The sequence below is a fragment of the Dipteris shenzhenensis genome, chromosome 7 (genome assembly GCF_047967505.1).
Source record: "Dipteris shenzhenensis isolate YYH24624 ecotype China chromosome 7, Dip_SZ_1.0, whole genome shotgun sequence".
In the NCBI taxonomy this organism is placed as follows: Eukaryota; Viridiplantae; Streptophyta; class Polypodiopsida; order Gleicheniales; family Dipteridaceae; genus Dipteris; species Dipteris shenzhenensis.
Window position 1 is genome coordinate 1,111,224 of NC_141602.1, and position 26,701 is coordinate 1,137,924.

The following is a 26,701-nucleotide window of genomic DNA, read 5'->3' on the forward strand; positions in this document are numbered from 1 at the left end:
CTTTCTTCATGGCTTGGGGCTCGGTCGCATGGTTATCCCTTACTGGGCCCCAGGTGTTTTATGAGGGTGAGCCTTCTTCTTGGGCACTCTCGGTCCGCCGGCAGGTGATAGAGCCCTGCTCTCTTCAGGATGTACCACTTACTCCCTTCAGAGCTTCTCATGCTTTAGTGGACACCTCTTGGGAGATTTTGGCTAGCATTTCCTCTTGGCACATTTGGAGAGCCAGATGTACAGAGGCCTTGGATGGCACCCAGATACACCCATCACAGGTGTTCACGGGTATTTGGACTGACACACTTCACACTTTGATAGCCATATGGGCTAGCATGCAGGGCCCTTCACGGGCAGCCTCTTCTAGAAGGACTGTATTTCTTCGAGTTTGGAGGGGTTCTCCCTTTTTCTCGGAGGTTTCTACCGGATTGAGATGGCACTATCAGCCCCAATCCTTTCTTTTTGGCTCTTGAGCTTTTCATGCATTGCATGGTGTATCCCATATGGAGCTTGCTCTAACGGTTTTCTTTAATACTTAATAGAAGTCTCTTTTTGCCAAAAAAAAAAAAAAAACAACAACCACGGAAGATCTCCTACTTCTTCTAGATGGCAGCGCATGGTGGCTTGACCGTTGGTCCCTAGTTGGAGTAAATGAGGGTGGATGGCAGATGCCACTGCTCTACAGACGGAGTGACTGAGACGACTTCTTATTGTCTATGGGGATGCCCGGCACAGCACATAGGGTCTGGTCAGCAACTCTAAGGATAATGGCAAGTACCCACCGCATGGAGAGAGACACCACGCGGGGGATTGCTTGGCTCACGGAGGGTGCGCACACGTTTTCAACTGACCCCAAAGTCACAACCTTTCGGATTCACGGCAAGATAGTGACTAGGATCGAGGCACATGAGGCAATATCTCCTAGACATTCGTGCCCTATACCCTTGGCAAAGGATAGTGTGCGGGAGATAATTGCTAGCATCACTGCATGGCACACCTGGGTCGCTCATTGTAGTTGGTTCATGGGAGGCCAGCAGATCACTCCGGTGGCCACTTTAGTCACGATCTAGCAACATATTATCTACGATCTGCAAGCCATTTGGGAGCATGGGACTCCAAGGGCTAGAGCGACTGCCGAAAGGCAAGAGCGTTTCTGCAAGGCATGGACTCCAGATACCTTCTGCGTTCTCATGGAGAGAGTTATTCATTGTTGGTTGTATAGCCCGCCACTGTGGTTGTTAGCCCCTGTTCCAGAGACTCCTTAGGTAGTACGCTGGGAGCTCAGGAAATAGGTTGGCCCTTTCAAGTGGCAATCAGTTTTCTTTTACTTAACATTGAATCTAGACAGGAGGATGTGGATGGGAAAAGAGGAGAATAAGGTGGATATGCATGAAGTCTACAGAGAGGAAATGAAGAGGATAAGGTGGAGATGCACAAGGCACAAAGGAAAAGGAGACTACCATGTACCAAAAGCTAGGGAGGGGAATATCACCAAACCATGAAAGGCCAAATGAAAGAAGAAGACTCAATTGCACGAGTCCATTCCAAAATGAAGGACCCCCTTAAATAAAGTGCATGGCCACTCGCCCTAGGTCTCTCCTCATATGTGGGATAACTCCTATGTCATGTTGGATTTACCTCCTCCATTTCACAGAAAGGCCTTCCCTGAGTCCCAAACACTATGTCCCCAAATAGTGAGATTAAGATCAATGTTAAAACCTCCACATTAAATGTTTTCCATTGACCTACCTAAACCATAATCTTAACCAAGCCTTTTGGTTATTTAAAATTCAATTCAATCAGTTTTTGTTCGTGTGAAATATTCTTTTTATTTAGCCAAGAGGAAAGCACTCAAGGCAGAAATATATCATGCAAAGCATGAGAAAAAGTGGTAAAGTATCACCCAAAATATGTAAGCATTTGCAAATCCTGAGAAAAGTCAGGACTAGATGAAAATGCCACTCCATGCAAGTAAGATACTCAAGAGAGAAAAGGAATACCTCTCCACTCTCTAAGAAAGATCATTGCACAATCTTGTTCTTAGAAGTGAACCAAGAAGAACAATAATCAAGGTACTGATGATAAGGTATGAAAAACAAGACTCACCTCACCACTTGTTCACCATCTTTAGTAAGGTTAGAGAACAAGGTAAAGATTGAAAATAGAGATGCACCTTGTCATTCGTTCTCCCTCTGTTTGTAATATCCTAAAAAGTGACTCAGAATTCAACCTTCCCATTATAGGATCTGACCCAAGAGCCTGGAAACAGTGAAGGCCTCATTTGCAAATAGAATATCTTATTAAAATACATCATGAGATCACTTTTTGACAATAATTTCAAATTTCCTAATCATAAAATATACAAGCATATATTTCGACAAAGCCACTTACATTGAAAGCATGCTGTATGAGTGATACATCAAGATCTACAACAGGTTTGTGGTTTATGAAAATGTTTACAAAATCCTCCAAATTTATGCTGTGAGGTCGTGGGAGACCATTCTGTAGTCTAAAAACAAATTTCACAAAACACATAGAGAATTATCCTTTGCAAAAGATATTATTTATAAAAGAAACAATTGGCACAGGCAGCTCGAAAATTTTAAAAATATATATTTTACACCTTAGAAAACAAACACAGTGATGAGCACATCTCAGATACCATTCTCAAAGCAAATAAATACACCATGGGAGAGCTAAAACTCACTCAAACTAAACAGAAGAAATTAACAAAGTATATGTATTGGGAGATCCAAAAATGGTGGGTCCTGATCTTGAGCAATACCAACAAACAAGCCATCTCATGCCATACTCAATCAGAAAAAATTGCCCCTCAGAAAAGTCTTCGCTGTCATGCCCTACCATGAGGATAAAATTCACCTTTCCCGCTGGCTCCTCAATGCATGTATAATCTCTTTCCAAAGTTATGACACAATCTTCTGTTCTCTATCAGCTTTCCTCTAATGGCCTTGCTACAATGGCACACAAGGTGTGTTACAAGAGATGTTGGAGACAATCTCTTGTAAAGAGCAGTATGGTGAGGATGAAAGAGCGACATGAACTATGCAGACAGTCACTGAAAGAAAGAGACACCTTTGTAGTAGGTCTCCACATGTGACATGATGTGAAAATGTATGGTTGAAAGAAAGAAACAGATATTCTCTAACTCAATCTCCCGGTGATCGCATAGAGTGCAGATGCAACCCTCTCTGGGTATGCCCTTTGCCCAACCACTCTCAATTTGGGGGCGGTGTGATGAGACGTAGAACTATCCGATATCCTCAATGAGTGGGAGCGGTGGATCTGTGTGTATCCTGGTGGATCGATGAATCCCTCATTTGTAATCTGCAAGCAATGGTCTCTGTAGAATTTGAGCTTGCCATGAGATAGAGAAGCCAATAGATCCCAAGAGATAGCCAACTACGCTGGAGCCCCCCCATGTGGGAAGCAAGTGAACCCACCTGAGGAGCGCCAACAATCCAAGATATTATAGATGATAAGATCATGTATCATGTCCATGTCTAGTAGAGCATGTCCATAGGATGTGACTAGGGCCTATCTGTTTGCAGAGACTCGAGACATCCCTACCTCGTCTAAATCAACATCTGGTAATAAGATAGAATCATCATAGAAATCCAGAAGTGATACATGGTGTGTACCTATCCTCGTATTGAAGCCTCTTACAAGGAGAGCTTCCTCGTGGCTCAAGAAATCAATGATGTCCGGGTAGACGACTGCGTACAGTGAAGTCTCAGCTCCCTTTTTTTTTTTCATGAAAGAGACTTCTTTGAAGTATGATAAAACCTGCATGAGCAAGCTCGATGCGGAAATACATCATGCTGGGCATGAGAAACAATACTCTAGAAGAGTAAGCAAAAACTCAAAAAGAGTTGAAGAGAAACCAAGGTTGAGGATGTACAGACTTCTGTACCGTGTTTCGAGGCACGCACGCACGCACGCACTTCGAGGAGTTTTTGGCACGCATTTGGAGGCTGGAAAGCTTCCCGAGGTGAATTTTCTGGCATGAATCCCGAGGCAGACACTTCAGGACAGATCCGTGGACCATAGCCTCTTCAGCTCTTTTCTTGCCCTCCTTCTGCCTTCTTTTTGTTCTCTCTCTCTTCTCCCAGAGGATGGAAGACACCTCCACCCCGCTGGGAGCCTGGTCAGGGGATAGGCGCAAGGACTGAGCTCTCCCTTCTTCCACAAACAGCAGGTATTTGATTGTTGTCTTTCTTTTTTATTGTTATTTCTCACTTTGAAGCTAACTATATTGTATTTCTTGTGTGTTTGGAGTCCTTTATGGTTCCCACAGGCTTAAACGAGCACTTAGAAGCAAAGGGTGTGCCTAGGGAAAGGCCAGAGGGTCAGTGTGTTGCATGTGAAATCCTTGAGGCTGCTTGAGTACAATTTGCTAGTGGTTTGGATGCTTGGATGCCTTTCAATTGGGTCAGGTCAGAAGTGGATGCCTAAGATTGCCTTGCCAATTGGATTCTAGTGGTGCACTTGGATTGGATGCCCATAAGATAGTCGGAGGATTTTCACAAAGGAGCAGTAAAGGGGTGAACCCATGGTGTAAAGAATTTCTATTCAGAAGCATTAAATAAATACCGAAAGAGGCGCCAAGGCATTTGGGGCCAGTGGGTGTACTATGTATTGTTTTCTCTGAGCAAGGGCATTCTCGCCTCCCCATTGTTGTTGAAGTTTACTTCTAAGAATTGTTAAGTGGTTGAAGCACGACTTAAGCTTGCATTGTGGCTATTTATGAGGTTTATGACTGAGTAGACGAGGATTACTGCCCTTTAGTTTCTTGAAGGGCGGTTACAGTGGTTCCATTGCCGGGATCGTCACCATCTTTCCACAGAGGTGAGCCTTGGAAGTGTCGGGTGAAGAAAGCCTTCATTGCAATTTTTGCTATAGCCATCAATCTCAGCAAGCATGTCACACCGTGAGAGGTCGTTGACCATCTCCGAGCACGAGGGGCAAGAGGACGACAGGGCATCAGAGAGTTTTGAGGAGGAGCATAGTATCAGCGAGCGTGATGAGGAGCAAGACAGTGGGGAACAGTCTGTTCCTCTTAAGCATGCCACTGAGGACTCACAAGATGAGGTAGATGAGGTAGAGGAGCTTGATCCCAATGCTATTTTTCAGTTGTGAATGCAAAGTGCAGTGGGAATCATGTCACAATTGCAACAGACTTTCATGGAGATTATGCAAGCTCCTCCTACTAATATTGCTCCATTTGGAAGCAAAAAGACTGCTCAAAAGAAGCAGAAGAAGACTCACAGGCATGTATCTTTCAGTGGACAGCCACCAGAGATGCCCACAGTCACCCCTATAGTGGGTAATGCCAATAATTTTGATTCAGTCAATCAAGGACAGCACGTCCTCCCTCAGCCCATGATGCATCCAAGATACTTTGGAGGGGGATCAGTTTTTCAGGCAATGGTGGGACAGCCCACAGAAGGGCCCGGAATGTAGAATTTCCAGCAGCATATTATGGGTGGAATGCCCCTTGCAAATGCCAATATATTGTATTCAAACATTGGGGTGCAGACAGGTATGCCTGGGATGATGGGCAATACTTGGAATATGCCACATATGCAGGGAGTGGGACCCGGAATGTTTAACCCCACCATGGGTAAGCGTGGTATGGCTCAAAATGCGGGAGCAATAATGGCTCCGCCCTTTTTTCAGCCCCTCGTTTATGAGAATAAAGGCAAGCTGAAAGATTACAAGGAGGGAGGGGCAGCAGTGAAGTTTGAAACCTTCAATGGGATGCAGGAAAGATTGAAGGCTTTGACATTTGTGCAAGAATGTGATGCCGCCTATTCAGGTGGACACTTTACGGAAGTCTCCCAAAGTTCGGAAGGCAGCCACCTTCTTGAAGGGCAATGCACTCCAATGGTGGATCAGTTTACTCTTGCAGGGTAGAGCACCTACCACATGGGTTGAACTCAAACAGGTGTTCTCAGCCACTTTTGAGGTAGATATCATGACCGCCTAGTACAAGCTAGATGCGGTGAATTGCAGAAATTTGGAAGACTACAATAAGAAGTTTTGGGAAGCTTTGTTGCCAGTGAATTCTTACAGGCATGTACCACTGTCTAAGCAAATTGAAAGGTATTGCTGCGGGCTGCCAAAGGAGATTCAGGACTACTGCACAAAGACTAAGGTCTCCAACGTGTCCCAGTTGATTGAGAATGCCACTATGGCTTATACACTAATGCAGGGGAAGGTTTCTCGGTTCGGAGGTAGCCAACATGAGACACCAAAGTCAAAGGGAAGCAAGATGGAATCTCCTAAGAAGTTTTGAAAGTTTCTCACATCCTATGAAAGCAAAGTTTGTTGCGGGACAGACGCGAGTACCATCTCGTACCCGTATGTCAAATGAAGAAAAACAAATATGATGCCAACAAGTATTACATTTGCAAGGAGAAGGACCACACGGCTTTTGAATGCCCACACAAGAAGAGGAAGTTCCCTCCTACTAAGCAGGGTGAGCATAAGGGAGAGAAGAGGAATGATCAGAAGAATAAGAAGCCCAAACCCACTGCTGGTCTTTTGCCAGATTTGATCAGAATATGGATGCTACAGAGTTACGTCAAGCATGGGGGAAGATAAGAGACCAAATAGCATTGATGTTTTTCGATCCGGGAGCCAAAGCCAACTTCATTTCTCCAGAGCTGGCTGGAAAGTTGGGAATAAAGGCAAAAGAGATGGGTCCCTCGTGTGATGTGGACATGGCTTGCCCGGGGCTCAGCCAATCAATTACTCCAGTGATAGGCAAGCTGAGAATGCACATTGGGAGCTACGTGGATAGGGAAGCATTCTATATTATGCCACTGAATGGTTGTGATGTGTTACTGGGAATACCTTGGCATTTCCATGTTCGGGCTGTTTTGGATATGAAGAATAAAACTATCACAATCACTCACCGTGGCAAAACACATGTTCTTGATGCTAAGCTGAAGGGAGAATCTATTCCTTTTGTATCTGCTTCTGCCATTGGCAATGTAATGAAAAAAAACCTTTCAACATACTTAGTGTTTGCATCTGAAAAGAAGTCAGTAGAAGAAAAGTCTCATTTCTCTAAGCTGGAAAAGCCGCGGACAGATTTTCTTTTCAGTTTAGGGAGTGTTTTTCTGACTCTCTTCCACAGGAGTTGCCCGCTAAAAGGCCTGAAGACCATACAATAGACATAATCCCTGGTAGCAGCCCACCTAACAGACCTCCTTACAGGGTCAGTGCAGCCCAGCAAGAGGAAATTATGGAGAAGGGGCTGATTCAGCCCAGCTCTTCACCCTACTACTCACCCATGCTTTTGGTTCACAAGAAGGATGAATGCTAGAGGATGTGCATTGACTACCAAGCCCTCAATAAAATCACAATTAAGAACAGATTCCCTATACCTAGGATAGATGACATTTTGGATAGGTTACATGGATCTAGAATGTTCAGCCGCATTGATCTGAAGAGTGGTTATCACCAGATCAGAATTCAGCCAAAGGATGTGCACAAAACAGCATTCCGTACCACATTTGGTCTGAATGAGTTTCTTGTCATGCCATTTGGGTTGATGAATGCACCTGCCACCTTTAACAGAATGATGGACATGATTTTTAGAGAACACAGAGCCTTTGTTGGCACTTTCTTTGATGACATTATCGTCTTCTCTCAGGAGCACCTAGCAATTGTTTTTAAGGATCTTCTAAAGCATAAGTTGCTTGTCAATGCCAAGAAAAGTGAATTTTTCATGCATGAGATCCATTTTCTCGGACATATTGTTTCTAAGGATGGAGTCAGGATGGACCCCACCAAAGTAGAGGCTATCAGGAATTAGCCACACCTGAAGAACATCCATGAAGTACGTAGCCTTTTGGGCTTGTGCTCGTACTACAGGAGATTTATCCGATATTTTGCAGAGATTGCATCACCACTCCATGCCTTGCAGAAGAAAGGGGTCACATTCAGATGGGGTACCAAAGAGATTGCAGCTTTTGAGAATCTGAAAGAGAAGCTTTGCTCCAATCCCGTTATCATACTGCATGATCTTCGCAATGAAGTAACTCAAAGGAAGACATGATGAGATCAACAATGAAGGAGAAAGTGTATCTTATTCATGAGAGGAAGTACCAATATATAGGCCAGTGATACACTATATGTGAGCTCAAGAGAGAGCATCCCAGATCCACAAATCACTCCACTGATCTCTCCATGAATCTCTCAATCATCCACTAGAACCTTCCACACTCACACCTACTGACTGACACATCATCAATCACACCTACTACAGGCACACTCACCACACAGGTGGTCACACACATGGACACACAAGCACACACACACAACCATAGGTATACCTTCATCAATTTGTTCTAACACCCCCCCACAAATTGATGACCTTGAACCCTAGTAGTAGTCTATGGGAAACTTCATGGCTTGTCCACCTCTGGTAGCAACACACATGATCCCGACCTAGACTCACTCTAAGTTGCATTGGCAGTAGACTCATTTGGACACCCTAGCTCCAATATGATCTCACTCCAATTTTGGTCCCTGGCTTACAATCTCTCTTGGAGGTTTCTTGACAAAATGACTAGCAACCCTTGCAAAACCCAATACAATCTTTTCAGGGGGACATCCCAAGGCAGAGAACCCTTATTGACCACACACACAAAAATTCTAAATTGAAGATGTGGGAAAATACCCCCATTTGATAGCATGTCTTGTCCTTTTCCTTATTCTTTTCCAAGCTACCATAGTGTTGGGTACATTGTCATTGGAGAGGTTCTTGGTGTAGCCCTTCTGATCCTTGTCCTTTACTACATCTTCAACAATCATCTTGGTCTTCAAATATTTCCCTTGATTTGTGAGTAATGAAACCAATAATTGATTATCTCCAGCAGTCACAGGGAAGGTCTTACCTTTATAGGCAGTGTCTACTTCCTTTACAAGTGGCACAAATGCCATGATTATGTCATCCATATATATGACATTCATTTCAAGCAACAATTGAAGATGATCAAAGAAATATTCATCAAAGATAGTCATGAGGACAAACTTGATTCTAGTTTGCCAATCTACAAGTGTCCAAGCTACAAGTGTCCCTCTCTCAAACTTATCAAGTTTTGAGTAGAAGTATCTTGAACATAATGATGATTCTAGACTTGTCATGCATCAACAACTGATGGAGCAAGATCTCACAGGGCTTTTGCAGCAGAAAGAAGTTCTAGGGGTCACCTATCAGCAGCTACAAGTAGAGGCAAAATTCTTGCGTAGGTCGTCAGATAGAAGCAGTAGAAGGCTGAGAACAAAAACGGCCAGATCTCTTCGAATGCTCCAACATTGCTCACCAAAACTGACAGGGAGGCTACTTGTGATGTCGCCCAGCTGATCCTAGAAGGTTTTGCAAGATATACTTCCATCAGAGAGAACTAAGATAAAGTGGCAAAATTTCGGCAACTTTTACAGAGACAATGTCGGGCAAAATACGTCGAATTAGGCTGAGCCCTTCGTGGTGTGGATTCGCCCTAATATGAAGTATCTCCAGCTGAAAGGATGGAGCAAACAAAGTTGTGGATGAGGAGGACTAAGCTTAAAGAAAAATGGGCATAAGAGAGAAGAAGAAGATGAGGAAGAAGGTGAGTTTGAAGAAGATGAAGGAGATTATGACACGTGGCATGTAACTAGGATTTGGGCTACTAGGCTCATGGTGGATCATATTGCTCTGATACCAAATGAAGTAACTCAAAGGAAGACATGATGAGATCAACAATGAAGGAGAAAGTGTATCTTATTCATGAGAGGAAGTACCAATATATAGGCCAGTGATACATTGTATGTGAGCTCAAGAGAGAGCATCCCAGATCCACAAATCACTCCACTGATCTCTCCATGAATCTCTCAATCATCCACTAGAACCTTCCACACTCACACCTACTGACTGACATATCATCAATCACACCTACTACAGGCACACTCACCACACAGGTGGCCACACACATGGACACACAAGCACACACACAACCATAGGTATACCTTCATCAATTTGTTCTAACATGCAAGCCTTTCGCTGTCCAAGCAGATGCATGTGGGAGAGCGTAGGCAGGGTACTTATGTAGGATGGTAGAGTGGTGGCATATGAGAGTAGAGTGCTCCGCGACGCTAAAATGAATTTTGGCATCCATGAGAAAGAGATGTTGACTCTCATACATGCACTTTCGATCTGGAGGCATTATCTTTTAGGTGCTGATTTTCAGGTTCATACTGATCACCAATCCTTGCGGTACTTTCTCACTCAGAGAAAGTTGTCTGAGAAGCATATGAGGTGGGCAAATTTTGCCTCTATGTTTCATTTTCATATTGTGCATGTGCCTGGAAAGAAGAATGTTGTTGCAGATGCACTTTCACGGAAGCCCACTCCACATGCAATGTCTGTTAAGCCGCAAGTTTCAGCTGTTACCATTGCATATCATGATAAGCTTGATGCTATGAAGGATCAATATGCCAATGATGCTAATTTTGCACAGATTTATGATAAGTTGGTCGATGGTCGGAGGCACGAGCACTATACTCTCAAGGAGGGATTTCTGACGATGCATGGCAGGTTGTGTGTTACGAAACAGTTGAGGCCAAAACTATTGACAGAGTCATGTCTCACCCTATGCAGAACACGGAGGCATTGATGCCACCATCAAAGCTGTGAAGCATTATTTCATTGAGGAAGGATGTCGAGGCATACTTTAGGACATGCATCACCTGCCAAAATGTAATATATGACAGACAATGGACTGCTGCAGCCTTTACTATGGGTACCACGCTGAATTTATCATCCTCTTTCCATCCCGAATCTGATGGGCAGTCAAAAGAAGCTAACTCCACTGGCCTTGATCTTCTCAAGTGTTATGTTTCGGATTAGCAATCAAAATGGGAGCAATTTTGGCCACTTGTTGAATTTGTGTACAACACCACTATACATTTATCCACAGGGAAAGCACCCTTTGAGATTGTGGCAGGAGAACAGAAGGTACCTCCCATTTTCCATACGAAAGAGAAGATTTTTTAAGCGGATAGATTTGTGGAAAGTTTGGATGTTGCTTACCAGAAGGTCAAAACAGCCCTCCAGAAAAGCTAGGAGAAGCACAAACGAGCAACAGACAAGCATCACCGCGAGTTACTCTTGAAAGGCGATTGCGTGCTGTTGCATTTTCAGAAAGCGTGACTCAGGAAGATGAAAGGCAAATACACAGTGTATACCAAGCTGAAGATGAGGTATTATGGCCCTTTCTAGGTTTCTAAAAGGATTAATGATGTAGCTTACAGGCTGAAGCTACCTGAAAATTGGACGATACACAATGCCTTTCATGTGAGTTTATTGAAGCCTTTCCAAGGCGATGTGCATGCTAGTGGCCTACTTCATGAGGACCAGCCCGAGTGTTACGCTCTAGCCGAGGTAGCATGACCTCGGAAGAATCAGTCGACATTTCCCTTAAAGGATCTATCTCTGTAATATATGTGTTTGCGCTTCATGTAAATGATCGGGAGGGATTTAATGTCGAGGTCCTAGGTGAGGGCTGATAGCACCAGACTAGATAGATCTAAGACCAAGGGCCTAGTGCTAAGATTGTGCCTAGGGGCAAGGAATTAAATGCATCCCAAGAGGGGTGAAATGTTGCATTAGGAAGGCCCTATATAGATGACATGTGGCATCTAGATCTATCTAGGGAATTGGGGTTTGCTGAGGCAAGAGAAGAGAAAATAATGATTCATGTGATTTGTAACGTAGATCTCTGCCTGCTCGTTAGCCTTAGCAAAATATGGCTGGGAGGAAATAAATGGTGCTACTCCCGTGATCGAAATTGAGAACAAACAGAGAGGGTACGTGATAATTTGGTATCAGAGCCAGAGTTAGAGGAAGAGAGGGGATTCGTGGTCTACGATGAAACGGAAGACCTGAGGAGCAGACGGCGAATTAGTACGTGACGGGTCTCTGATCTTTGGTAGCGGTTAGCAGGCGTGGAGCGCAGGCACGTGATATGATACGTGGACTGTTCGTGAGGTTTGATCGACGTTGGTCTACGCAATAAACCAGTTAACCTCCAGGTTCTGAGTCGTTGCTGGAACGAGGGATCCCGTAAGGCAGGTTGACGTAGATAGGTTTGCTGTTCGTGGTCTGCGACGCAGTGAAGGCTTAACAGGACGACTCTTCTATTTGTGACCTCCATGCGATGGACGTAATTGACGAATTACGGATTATGAACTACGACGACGTGATGACGACGTGTCTGCGTGTAGTCCTCCCGCACTGATCATAGTATTTGATCGGGCCTGACAGAGTTTCGTGTGCGAAGGTCTTCGACAGCTGTTTGTTGTTCGTTGGTCGTTGGTAGAAGGTGTCTCTGCTGTGACGAGGTGGCCTTGTTGAAGGCTATTGGGTGCATAGAGAAGCCTGTGTAGGTCGGTTTGTAATAGTTGTCGACCTGCTTCCCTGGCGCCCTTGCGGTCAAAGCCCTCCAACGCAACGCAGGCAGCTCGTAGGCTGAGATTGGATCGTGAGGCTGAGACTTATCATTTCGATCAGAGAGCAGGCTTTGGCGACTCGAATTGTGATGTGGAGCTGAGACAGATTCCCTCATACACATTTAGACCAGGGAGCACTTTACCCATTTTCCCTTTTGTTTCTGTCATTTCTGTTTTGTTAGAAACAGATTCAGTTTGTGGGTTGCAGTGTGCATAAAGGGATAGCTAGTCCATATATAGACTTGTGGTTTATAGCAGGGACAGATTATGCCTATGCATATGCCTGTGTGCTTCAGTCAGAGTTAGTTGCAGGAATTTCCCTAGTATAGGGAAAAGCGCTATTTGGGTTATGCAGGTGTCAAATGCCTAGTCAGTGTACGTGTGGGATTGCATGTATTCCCTAGTATAGGGAATTGTATTAGAGTGTCAGTACACTGAATTGTGTCAGCTTGTGAATACAGTGTTCTAGAGGCGTTTAAAATAAATTTTTTTTTTTTAAAAAAAAAACCCCCCAAAACAAAACACCTATTGAACTGAATGGAAGCAGAAGAAGGGGCTTCCAGAAGGGACCCTGGTGAGTCAGGAGTCCGGCCGACCCAGCAGGAATCGCGCCTAGTAGCTCACACTTTATCTGGCAGGATTGCATTGCTGGAGGATGCCTTGCAACAGTTGTTAGCGCAGCAATTACAAGCCAACGCAGGGCAATCTGAACTTAGGAGAGCGTTACAGAGTATGTCTGCCAGACCTTCTCGAGAAGAGAAGGGAAAGGCTCCAATGGAACTGGAGTCTAGTGTCCATACGGTCGAGCCTAGGAAGGCTAAAGTGCCAAATATTGCAAATTACAGACCGGAAAAGTATTCTGGCCGGATGAACGACCGTAGCTCCGATGTCATTGAGACCTGGTTACACAAATGGGACGAAGCGTTCGCCATTTGTGAAATCAGAAATGACATCAAAAAGATCCGCGAGGCCACCCACATGTTCAGTGAGGCAGCGGATCGGTGGTGGATTAAACAACAAAAGGATGGCATAGCATCCACTACCTGGGAGGGGTTTAAAAGAGAGTTCAGGAAACACTTCTTACCTCCTGACGAAGCATCTCGAGCTTGGGATCAATATAGGAACCTTCGTCAGAGAAATTTATCAGTGGCAGAATACACTGATAAGTTTCGAGAGAGTGTAATGAAGGTTGATGAACCCCTGCCTCAATCAATCCAAGTGAAAGATTTCATATTTGGATTGAATGATCGAATAAAAATGGAAGTTCGGGCTAAGTACGCGAACACGCTAGATGATGCAATAGCTCGTGATGTTCTCGAATCCCTATGCTTGCTTCACACCCCTCTTTCCCTTTTCTATAATAATTGCGGTTTAAGAAGAAGTGGGCTAGTAGAGGGAGTGGCCGAGTGGTCAAGCCAAGCAGGCGAGACCGGCTAAAACTCCTAAACCAAGTACCACCATTGGAGTGAAGAGGAAAGTAACCCCAATGGCAGCCCGGGCTTGGTCTAAATCTCCCTTGAACCCAGAACAGGGGGAAAAAGCGAGGAGAGAAGGCTTGTGCTTTGGTTGCCTTCAACCTCATCAGTGGAGAGATTGTCCACGTAATAAAGATCGTCGGATGGCTGAGATGGTGATCTCAGAGTGCGACGTGGAGATGCAGGGAAGTCCCAGAGTGGAAGAGATGCAGATTCAGCTAGCGGGATCTTCTCAGAGGTTAGTACCTTGTTTGTTCTGTGTGTCTGTTGCTAAGTTAGTGACGAGTGCACCTGATAACATCCTATCTAAGCCCGTAGCAACGGGGTATACAGCCTTCAATGATACAGAGTTAATTAAAATGAAAGGGCAAGTGGCCAGTCATGATGTCATTGTGTTGTTTGACTCGGCGTCAACTCACAATGTGATTAACTCCAAGCTCGTGAAGAGGCTGAAACTAAAGACAAGTCCATCTGACTATGCGTATACAGTCAGGATGGCCGATGGAAGTTCAACTGAAGTATGGGACCAAAGGGTTACCCAGTTGGAGCTCCGGATTCAGGACTATGCTGAGAAGCTTGATTTTGAAATGACCAAGCTTGCTCATGCGGATATAGCCCTGGGAATGGCGTGGCATTCTAAGAAGAATCCAACCATTGATTGGAAAAAGCACGTATATCAATTCAAGATGAATGATGTGCTTTATGTCTTGCGAGGTGAAAAAGATATACCTCAGGGACCGTTGGTTTCCGTGATGGAAATCAGAAAGGCTCCAGTAGAGTTTTTGTACCTTTGCACAGCATCGGTAGAGTCGGTGAATGATTCTTCGACTAGCACTGATGTTACGCAAAGTGGTGAGATGGCCAAGCTGGCTAATTTTATAACAGAGGAGTTCTCTGAATGTTTCAGGGATGAACTACCTTATGGGTTACCTCCAGAGCGGAAAGTTCAACATAAAATTGAACTGATCCCGGGGGCAGAACCTGTAAATAGACCTCCTTATAGAATGAGTTTTGCTGAAGAAGCGGAGGTGCGTAGACAACTGGAAGAATACCTCAAGTTGGGGCAGATTCAACCAAGTTTCTCACCTTTTGCTTTGCCAGTGATATTAAAGAGGAAAAAGGATGATACGTTTCGCCTCTGTATAGATTACAGCGCATTGAATAATATCACTGTTAAGCACAGGTATCCGATGGCTCGGATTGATGATTTGCTAGATGCATTACATGGAGCCGTGATTTTCAGTAAGATAGATCTTAAGTGCGGCTATCATCAAATCCGGATTAGAGCCGAGGATGTGCATAAAACCGCTTTCAGGAGCAGGTTTGGTCATTATGAGTTTTTGGTAATGCCTTTCGGACTTACCAATGCTCCAGCGACCTTCGTCATGCTTATGAACGATTTACTACGTCCGTATATCGAAAAGTTCGTAGTACATTTCATAGACGATATCCTAATATTCAGTAAGAGTGTTACTGAACATCGTGAACACTTAAGGATAGTGTTCAGTACTTTGAGGAAAGCCAGTCTTTATGTGAATAAAAAGAAAACTATACTGTGTATGGTTAGGCTTGAGTATTTAGGGTTCATAATTACTCCACAGGGGGTAGAAATGGATCCGAAGAAAGTGGCTGCGATACTGACTTGGCCAATCCCTCAGAGTCTGACCGCGTTGCGATCATTCTTGGGATTTGTCCAGTTTTATAGAAGGCATATCAAAGGATATTCATGAATAGTATCGCCATTGACTGATCTGACCTCAGATAAAGTACCTTTTGTTTGGGGACAGAATCAACAGGAAAGTTTTAACACCATAAAACAAGCTGTGGTCTCAGGACCGCCGGTGTTAAAAATAGTTGATCCCCAGAAACCGTTGTTCCTAGAAACCGATGCAAGTGGCATTGCGGTAGGAGCAGTTCTCCTTCAAGAGGGAAGGCCAGTAGCCTTTGAAAGCAAGAAGCTTTCTCCCTCTCAAAGGAATTGGCCAACTCATGAATTGGAGTTGTATGCAGTTATCCATGCTTTGAAAACATGGAGGCATTATTTGTATGGTTCAGAGTTTTATGTGGATGTGGATCATGATACTCTGAAACATTTTTGTAAACAGCCTGACTTGAGGGGCCGCCAAGCTAGGTGGGCAGAGCTCATGCAGGAGTTTAATTTAACGATTCGGTACCGAAGAGGAAAAGACAATAAGGTTGCTGAGGCGTTATCTCGCATTATACACAACCTGAGTTTCACGGTATTAGAGAGTGTTCTAATGACCGAGATCAGAGAAAAAAGGTGGACGAGTTTGTCCAGAGCTTATGGCCTAAGGCTCATGTGTTAAAACCCGGGGAAAATGAAAAGGATGACCTGGCATCCAGAAAAGGCCAAACTTATGCAAGATATGCCATAAGGGATGGTATGCTAGTTAGAAATGGCAAGGTTGTAGTACCTGGTCAGAATGATCTCAGGCAGAGAGTCATTCGACAATGCCACGATAGCCCGTGTGCGGGACATCCAGGTGTCGAGAAGACCTATGATCTCGTGAAGCGAGATTTCTTTTGGCCAAGGATGAAAAAGCATATTCATGAATATGTGACACGGTGTTTCTCGTGTCAGGTAAGTAAGGCCGAGCGGGTGAAGCCACCCGGACTTTTACAGCCCTTGGAAATACCACTAAGTAAGTGGGAGAGCATTTCCATGGACTTTATTGTAGGGCTACCTGCAACACAAGGAGGATATAATTCTATCCTTGTGGTGGTTGATCGTCTAACCAAGATGGCTCACTGCATTCCGACTAGAGAGTCTGTTAGTGCCCCGCAAGTGGCGGATTTGTTCATTAGACATATATTTCGTCTGCATAGATTACCTAGATCCATAGTGTCAGACCGAGATGTCAGATTTACCGGTCATTTCTAGACAGCGGTATTCGAGACACTGAGGACTGAGTTAGGAATGAGTAGTGGGGATCATCCTGAGACGGATGGTCAGACGGAGAGAGTCAACCAAACTTTAGAAGATATGCTGAGGGCATATGTGTCATTGAGGCAACATACATGGGACAAGTGGTTGCCATTGTTGGAGTTTGCCTACAATGATAGGAAACATTCATCTACTGGGTTCAGTCCGTTTGAGCTGAACACTATGGTTATAGGCCAGCCAATCCAACTGTAGTTGGAGTATCTCAGAAAGTGCCTAGTGCCGCGAACTTTGTAGTTCAGATGCGGGAGATGCTAGCACTTGCGAGAGCTAATATCCGCCAGGCTATGGATAGAGCCAAGGTGTATGCGGATGAAAATCGGTCTATAAGAGTATTTGAAGAAGGAGAAAAAGTTTTTCTCAGAATTCCTTCGCACTCGAATTCGTTGACTTCAGGAGAGTGTGCTAAGTTATCACCTCGATACTGTGGGCCGTGGTTAATTCTAAAGAGAATAGGCAGTGTAGCCTATAAATTAGAATTGCCACAGGGGTGTAAGGTGCACCCGGTTTTTCATGTTTCACGCTTAAAGAAATTTTTACATACAGACTCACTAATCGAAGGTGTGGTTTTGTTTCAGGAGATAGAGGATATTGCAAGGCGCAAACCAACAAGAATCCTGGACCGAGGAACAATGCAAATACGAAATCGAAAGATACCCACGGTGTTGGTTGCATGGCATGGTCAGCCTCTATCCGAAGCTACTTGGGAATCCGTATATCAGTTGCGGAGAGTGTTCCCAGACTTTATCATCGAGGACGCTGATGTCTGAAGAGGGAAGGAATGTTACGCTCTAGCCGAGGTAGCATGACCTCGGAAGAATCAGTCGACATTTCCCTTAAAGGATCTATCTCTGTAATATATGTGTTTGCGCTTCATGTAAATGATCGGGAGGGATTTAATGTCAAGGTCCTAGGTGAGGGCTGATAGCACCAGACTAGATAGATCTAAGACCAAGGGCCTAGTGCTAAGATTGTGCCTAGGGGCAAGGAATTAAATGCATCCCAAGAGAGGGGTGAAATGTTGCATTAGGAAGGCCCTATATAGATGACATGTGGCATCTAGATCTATCTAGGGAATTGGGGTTTGCTGAGGCTAGAGAGAGAAGAGAAAATAATGATTCATGTGATTTGTAACGTAGATCTCCGCCTGCTCGTTAGCCTTAGCAAAATATGGCTGGGAGGAAATAAATGGTGCTACTCCCGTGATCGAAATTGAGAACAAACAGAGAGGGTACGTACTACCGAGATTGAAGAATTAGATGGAGTCTTGCTTCCGGTACAAATTTTGGCACAAATGGAAAGAAAGAGGTAGAGTTTCCCGTCGCTACCTGGTAAAATTCGGGAACTATCCTGCACCAAATGCGAAGTGGATGAAGGAGGGTGATCTGGCAGAGTCACCTCAGATTTTGCAGCTCTACCTGGATGCATTTCAGCTTGAGCCCATTGCAGTGCAAGCTCAGCAGAGCAGAGATCTAGAGCATTGCCTGGTGCTCGATAGGAGGGTATCACCTCCCCTTCCTTGATACAGACTGCTCACGTATCTGGAGATCACTTGGTGACACCGATTGTCTCACCCGAGATGCTGCTTGCTAAAAACAGTATTTCCACCATGAAGTCTCCATGATGGGTGTTCGCGACACGCGCCCCCGCAGAGGATGCATTGATGTATGGATGGACTCTCGAGCTCTCCTAGCCCACATTATCATTGCAGGTTGTATCTTCTTACAGATGATGTATATTCTCATATGGGCTATTTCTGCCTATTTTCTTTATGTTTACCTGTAAGTTTTCAGCAGCAACCTGGAAAGTTTGTTGTTTTGAAAGGAGGGGTATGTCATGGGGACGTGAAAAGTGATGTAAAGTTTATTGTAGCTCAAGTCGAGGTTAACCATGGTTAAGTCTAGTAATGGTTTATCCGTGAGGGACTGGCTAGAGGAAGTGCAGACTTCCTAGAAGTCCCTAGGGGCAATTTCTAAGTGTACCCACTAGGTCCTAGGGGCAAGGAAAAGGCATCACCTCAACCTCTTGGAAGGGAAAGGGAAAGAGAGAGCAAGGCTAGGAACATGGCTCTGATACCATATGAAGAGATCTAGTAGCTAGCTAGGAACGGAATGGAAATGTGGAAAGCATAATGAAAAGCAAAATGGAAAGGAAAATGAAAGAACAAATGCTAGGCAATGATAACCAAAATACTCACATGTAGATAGCTTGATGTTGACTGATATCAAAAGACTCAAGACAAATACAACACTATATAGTGTGACACTAGACTCTAGAAAGCCATAGTGTATATGGGATAACTCCCAATATGACACATGGCATCTCTAGGACTCACTAGACTATAAAACACCCCCTAGACACCTAGTACACTCATTTTTGACTCACTTTGGCTTCATATTCCAACATTCCTTTTTATTGTTATTTCTCATTTTGAAGCGAGCTACAGTGTATTTCTTGTGATTGGAGACCTTTTTGATCCCCACACAGGGTCAGTGTGCTGCATGTGTGGTTATATTAATGGATCCGCAAACATCACTATGCACAAGCTGTAACCTCTCTATTGCCCCCATTGATCCATCCTTAGGAAAAGGCATTTGGTGCAACTTGCCAAAAGAACACACCCTTCCCAAAATTCTGAAGCGGGCTTGTAATTTTTGGTGTCCCCTCAACCATACCATGATTGAATAAGTAAGCCAAACTTTTATGGTAGAAATGACCGAAGTGTGCATGCCAAAGACCACTTTGAGATGCATTTAACACATACATATCATGCTGTACAAGAGGTTTTGCATCAAGCTTATAAAGATCCCCTTCATATGTGCCAATGGCAAGAAATCATAAGCTTTCTTGGGATCTTTATCTGCACTAATCATCCTGAAATTCCACCATCATGTGCTAATCATGGGCAATAGATGGAATTGAAATCAGATCGGCAACATTTCCCACTCCCATGATGTCTTGAGAAGCATCATTTGTTTTTTTTTTGGCAGAAAAGTAGTTTGTATATACCTTCGCAAAAGATTTATACAATGTAGCTCCATACAGACTTTGTGTCCCACAGAGAACCAAGTAAAAAAGATCTTATAATTAAAGATCTATAGCTGTAACAAAACCTGCCGAAGGCATTCAGATAGAGTAGACTGAAAATTTCAGAGGGCTTCTTCTTTAATAGGAAAGAGAGGGGGGATGTCTTGATTTTGCAGACACTCAGAGAGTCCTTTGCAGGTGTTTAAGGCCTTGCAGTGTTCTTCCACCTCTTCCTGCAAATGAGTAAGTGATTCATTGTAGTTATAAATTTGTTGATCAAGTAGGCACTTGGCCTACTCACAAGATAAGCAGAGATATTAGTAATCCGAAAATTACTTTTGCAAGAGTGACAAAATTTTGTTAAACCAAAGTGAAAAGGAATCAAGAGCATTTACCGTCTCATTTTGAAACTGATAGGCATTCCTAGAAATCCATATAGACCATAGTGCATGTGCTCTCAAAATAATCCAAGAGGAGTGAGGAATTTTGTAGAAGTTTCCTAGTGAGATTGCTTTCGGACGCCCACCTTTGGAGGGGATTGGACACACAGTACCAGATGGGTTTTCACCACAGCCCACCTCAGATCTCCCTCTTCCCCTCTTATGGTTGCTATCCTGAAAGCATGGGCCAGCTTCAGGAGTACTCTTCGCAGCATTCTCCTCCTCCTCCTCCTCCTTCTCCCTCCTCCTCCTCCTTCCTCCCTTGATCCTCCTTCTCAACCTTTTATCCTTTGAAGTCACGAAGGAGACTAGTTCTCCACTCCTCAACGCTAGACAAGCTCTCTAAACCTTGGAACTCCTAGTTAGCTCTCTCAACCTTATCTCCCTTCTAAACCTAAAACACCATTCCAAACCCTTAAATTCCCATGGAGGTGAGAGCCTCCACCCATCATTGTGATCTAGTCCTCTTTCTGACCTACACGAGTGTGAGAGCTGCTTTCCACGCTTCAGCCTACACCTCTCACCAGAATACAACCTGATGAGGACCTATGCTACAACAAGCAACGACACAACCCTGAGGAGAAAATATTCCCCCCTTCCACCCGTGAAGAGATTGAAAGGCAGCCTATCATGTGGAACAGCAGTATTTTGGATGAGCATGGTAGACCACTTGGAGCTTCTCCTTACATGCAGTGGCCAAGATGGGAGAGGGGCCCTGCATCTCCTGTGGGAGCATGGAAACCCTTCAGGAAGTTTCCTATAGATCGACAGGCCCAGTTGGTTCTTAATCTCAGAGGGAGTGCAGGGAGAGTCAAACATATTGATGCAGCCTTGCCCTTGGATTGGTGGACACAGATGATATGCCTATTATTTGCTCCACCTGGATGGGGACTTTTTCTAGATTGGGAGTTCCTTTATAGGTGATTGCTTTTCGTGACACTCATGAGGATGCCTTAGTCTTTTATGTTTCTTCGGGGGGAAGGCTGTCCAGATCCACAGATGATATCTTGTTGGAGGTACCCTTTCAGCCAGTCAGGATAGTGGGCTTCATAGAGCATGGCTCTCTCTCACAGTGGTCCTTGGATCCTAACCCGCTTCTCATCGCCCTGGGCTCACGGAGGCTGTGGCTCTATGGAGGTGTCCCAATTAGTTTTTGCAGTGGGACCCTGGAGAATGGGAATGGATAGATGAAGGGCACGGAGAGAAGGGCATCCCCTTCTTTCGTTACACGGTCAGTAATGCCAGGAAATTCCAGCTCAGTTGTAGGGGTGGGAGGCCTACCAGATCTCATCATTGGGAGAACTTTCAGATTTCTGCTGACTTACAGAATTTTTTTTTGCAAAGCCTCTGGAAATCCCACCGGAATGGAATAATCACTCTCTTCTTTTGGCTTTCTATTCATGGTGGGATAGCAGTGAACCAATGGAGATCTAGGTTCGGAGCTAACCCTTCTTGCCCTCGTTGCCTTTCTGCTTTGGAGACAATACAACACTGCCTTTGGGATTGCAGACACGCGGGAATCATATGGAAGGGTATTGCAAGACTTTTTAGCACTTTTGTTCGCCTACCCTTCTTCATGACCTGGGGATCAGTAGCTTGGCTCACTCTTTCAGGGCCCCAGGTCTTCTTTGAGAGACTTGAATCCTCTTGGGCTCTTCACATCCGACAACATCTTGTGGAGTTGTGTTCTCTAGAGGATGTTCCGGCCACTCTCTTCAGAGCAGCTCATTCCTCGGTTGACTCTCCATGGGAGATCTTAGCTAGCATTGCAGCATGGCACATCTGGAGAGCCAAATGCACTGAGGCTCTGGAGGGTTCTCAGGTTCACCCTTCTCAGATCTTGGCCAGTACTTGGACAGATATGGTACACACTCTGATGGCCATTTGGGCGACCATGCAGGGATCATCTCGAGCAGCCTCCTCCAGGAAAGTTACTTTTCTCAGAGATTGGAGAGACTCTCCCTTCTTTGCTGAGACTTCTACAGGGTTGACTTGGCATTTTCAGCCTCACCCTTGGGTTCTTTCTACCTCATTCCTCTGAGGTGTTTTCATTACATGCTTAGCATGTTGTATTTCTGAACAGAGCTTGCTCTAGCGAGTTTCTTTCTTACTTAATAGAAGTCTCCTTTTTGAAAAAAAAAAAAAAAGATTGCTTTCCAGTAAATAGGCTCTCTAACTTGCATTTGCACATATTTTCAAACTTTCCTGGCATCTGGGCATGTGATAAAGAGCTGGAAGACATATTCTTTGTTTGTAGGGCATTTTTTGCTGAAACCTGTACCTTTCCCTATCCTCTCAATTTTGCAATTGGTGCAGACTGCATTGTGAATATGAGCCAAAGGAGAGTATGATATTTTTCGGGGATGAATTTCTCTCTAATAAATAGAAACCTACTCTTCCATTTATACTTGTTGTTAGCTAGTTTCCATTTTACATTGAGAGATCTAGCAACCTTTTCAATATCATTGAAAGGGATTGGGATAGGGTATTACTGTGAGCTCCCCACCCAGCTAAACCCTTTTGCCAAGTTCAACACATGGCCTCCTTTCCAAGTAGCATCTTGCTGCTACAAGTGAATTCTGCTCATTACCAGACCCTAATCCTGATTTGATAATCTGAATTCCCTTCTAATTTCAGGCCAGTTTTTCCACCTAAAATCCTACTTGAAACAGAGCTGTTCCCATGTCTGTAACCCTTTTTTAAAGAGAACCCAAGCTTTGACAATCTTTGCATCATTTAGGGAGGACTTCTTGAAAAAAGCTAAGACCAAAATAGAATCAATGCCCGTGAAATCCTTTTTACCAGAAAGTACTATCAGACTTATTCAAAGGCATACCAAAGTGATCTCCAAAGCTGGCTTGCCTTGGTCTGACAAGGCTCCGGGCTGCATAGAGCAAAGAGTCTTTGATAAATTTTCCATTTAGGAACCCTTACAGGCCTGAAATACTTAAAATTTCTCAGGAGGAGGCTAGCCCAGTCTGCCTCAAGATGCAGAACAGCTTTAATCACCCAAGAGAAAGCTAGTTTGAAAGTAGCTTGTTGCATGTCAATGACTCCTAAACCCCCCTCTTTCTTAGGTCTTGTGCAAAAGGACCACTTGACTTTAGCAATTCTTCTCTTGATGTCAATGCCTCCCCAAAGGAAAGACCTACATAGCCTAATAAACTTCTCAAGCCTAGTCTTGGCACTGCAAGAGAGGTAAAAGATGGAGATAGGGTAGGTGCAATGATTAAGAAAAACTCTTCTCCCTAGTAGATTGACTTGGAAGCCTCTCCACTTGTCGATTTTGGCTCTAAATCTATTTATAAACCAGTCCCATCCGTCCTTCATGGAGACCTCAAATCTCATGGGAATACCCAAAAGTTTAAAGACCTTACCTTTGGGAAAGAAGCATCATTGGCACAAGTAGCCCCTTCCACCACAAACAAGTATGACGCTATCAAAGAAGTCCTTGCAAGGAGTCATGTGCTTAGAAGCACTACTATTTCAATACCAAGTATCATTGACAACAAAAGAGGCATCATGTGGCATATTCCATTTCAGCCTGTTAGAATTGTAGGTCATGTGAAGCAATGTTTTTCGGCTTCAACATGATTCTAGACCCTAACCTAGATCACAACCCCTAGAGTTCATGGAGGCTTCGGCTCTATGGAGGTGTCGCCATAAAGTATTTGCAGTGGACCCCGAGGAGTGGGAATGGGGGATTCCAAGGCACCAAGAGAAAGGACTCCCCTTCTTCTGCTACACGGTCAATAATTCCATGATGTTTTAGTTAAGCCTTAGCGGGCCAAAAGAGGTAATGAGACCATCCCTTGGCCTTGTAGTAGGGACAAGGCATATGAATTCCAATGGCCCATTCTCTATCTCCTATAAGTCACAGACTAAGATTCAAGAATATCCTCTAATCAAGAGGATAGTTCCCTAGCTTGTCATGATTCTTTCATCAATGCTCAGAGAGAGAGAGAGAGAGAGAGAGAGAGAGAGAGAGAGAGAGAGCACATGTCATTTAATCAAACATAGGTATATTCTTCTTACCTTATGTTGCGTAACTACAATTGGTCTCCTTACTATTAGAGGTCCAAGCATTGAACAACCTATAAAGAAAGGATAACACGAACTTACAAAACCTTAATAATCAAGGATTAATGCTTTCATAAGATATGCTTACAAGGTATGATTGATCTCCATTAAAATTTCTTGTATATCAGATAAGGATGGATATACTCCAAGTGCACACAAGAGATTTGGTATTTGAGCAAGTATAATTGTCTTGTCAAAGATACGTTCGTCTCGAAGCCCTTCTCCCTATAACACAAAAAACAGATCCAAGAATTCAACTAGTGCTCTCAAATTGTTCTTTTAATTGGGTCTACATTTTTCATAAGGAATGTTATGTCAAACAAAACAAAATCCAGGGGAAAGAACTCAAAGAAGAAATCCGTACTTTCTAAAATATTGGATACAAAAATGGGAATACAAGAAAAACAACAAGCTTAGTACACAAACATCATGAACCATGTGTAGTAAGGCTTTAGTTAAAAAAGGCCGTGATTGTATCCAAACGTCAAGAAACCTGAACATGATGTAAAAATCTGTGAAGGGGAGTCATGAACTTTCACATGAAAGGCATTAAAAGGAAAATCCAAGTGATTAAGAGTCCATATCAACTTTAACAAAATTGAATGCATTAAAAAGCACTGTGAAAACATTCTACTGATTGTGAGAACCAAGAAACGAATCCTACATTTTAAAAATACCCTCTTTCATTTTTTTTGCCCTATTGAAATGCACACTCCAAAATTCTAAAACAATGATTTCTGGTTCCCAAACATAGTCTTTCAAGAAACCAAACAAGGTATCCCTTGGTCTTAGGTACATATGCAAACAATTCCACCGGAAATAGAATATCCCAATCTTTTGGCAAGAGAAATTGGGTCCCAAAAATAATTATGTCAACATTTTAAGACACAAAACAAGAAACACCTTGGCCTTATGTGTTCATGCAAGTAGTGCCATTGGAAGTAGAATATCTCAATCTATCAGGCAATCAAGACATGTAGTGAAGTGCTAGAGGCCATCAATAATATCTCATCATCTTCTCTAATGCTGATGGGAAGAAGAAGCGCAGCACTTATTGCAACAAGCCCGGCAATGACATCTCTGAATGTCGCAAGCGCATTGCCTTGGAGAAGAAACAATAGCAGCAAGGTCTTGTAGTTGCAAATGCTCCTGCTACCCATGATCATCCTCATGAGGTAGCAAACTTGGCTCAAGTTGAGTGGGCATTTGTTGTGACCTGCCACTACAATCTAGAGATGCATACTTCAGCTTTGTCTATTTCAGATTCAACATCAGAGCGATATTTTGACAGCAGGTATTGAGAGTGTATCTCACCTTATTGACTTTGCTGGAGTTTTGCAGACATATCCTAATGCCATCATGCAGATAGCTACAGACATCAAGAAAGGGGCCTCCACAGATAGTTAGCAGCCCTACAGAGGGAAGAGCAGAAAAGGCCTAGATGCTTGGATTCAGGAGCGCCTTGCCGCCAACAAGGGCTCATTTACAGATTTTGCTAGATCAAAGAGTAGACTATGCCTTTCATTCACGAGAATCATTTTGGATTTAGATGGAAGGAAGTGTCGATAAGCTCCACAATTTTATTGTTATCCACCTTGCTTCCCTACCACTGTGCCCCTTCTGTCCTTGGCTACTTCTACTTTTCCCCTCATCTCTACCACTCTTATCTCTATTGCTCCTCTAGGGCCCCCTTCAGTTTCTTGCATGTTTTCTCTGAGCCTCAAAGACTCTTGACTTGTCTTTTCTCCTCCATCAGCCCACCCCTCGACTCAACCTTTTCCACAGAGAAAGATATGCTAGATCTTAACCTATCCTTGAGTGCCGACATCAATCAGGGTATCGCAGCCCATGCTTTAGCTGCTATAGTTCTGGAGTCCAGCAGTCATACAGGTGGAACCACACTTGCTCCATTTCCAACTTGTGTCATAGTACATATTCCTCTGATTGGGACCACACAGTGCCATACATTCCACAACAAAATGGACTTGCAGAGTGAAAAAATAGAATAGAAATGGAAATCGGCAGGTGCATGCCTTAGGGCAAGTCTTTTTAGCAGCTGACAAGGACGTGTTATGATCAAGCAAGTCCGCATATTGCTCCCCGGCTGCCCTGCTGCCCTACTGCTCCACTGCCCCGCCCCTTCCTCCCTTCCGCAGCATCTTCGCCTCCCCCCTGCATTCCGTCCATTTGCCTCCCCCTCCGTC

At 44.0% G+C, this 26,701-nt stretch overlaps 1 protein-coding gene across 1 annotated transcript in view; it reads right to left on the minus strand.

Moving 5' to 3' along the window:
* The window catches only part of LOC147899790 (cilia- and flagella-associated protein 251-like), a 152,058-nt gene that overhangs the window by 14,547 nt on the left and 110,810 nt on the right, over positions 1-26,701 (minus strand). The window contains exons 20-22 of the mRNA XM_087377084.1: positions 24,586-24,722; positions 2,383-2,500; positions 2,165-2,250 (exon numbers count right to left, since the gene is read on the minus strand). Of these exons, the coding sequence (XP_087233210.1) occupies positions 2,165-2,250; positions 2,383-2,500; positions 24,586-24,722 (341 nt within the window). The remainder of the gene's footprint in view (positions 1-2,164; positions 2,251-2,382; positions 2,501-24,585; positions 24,723-26,701) is intronic.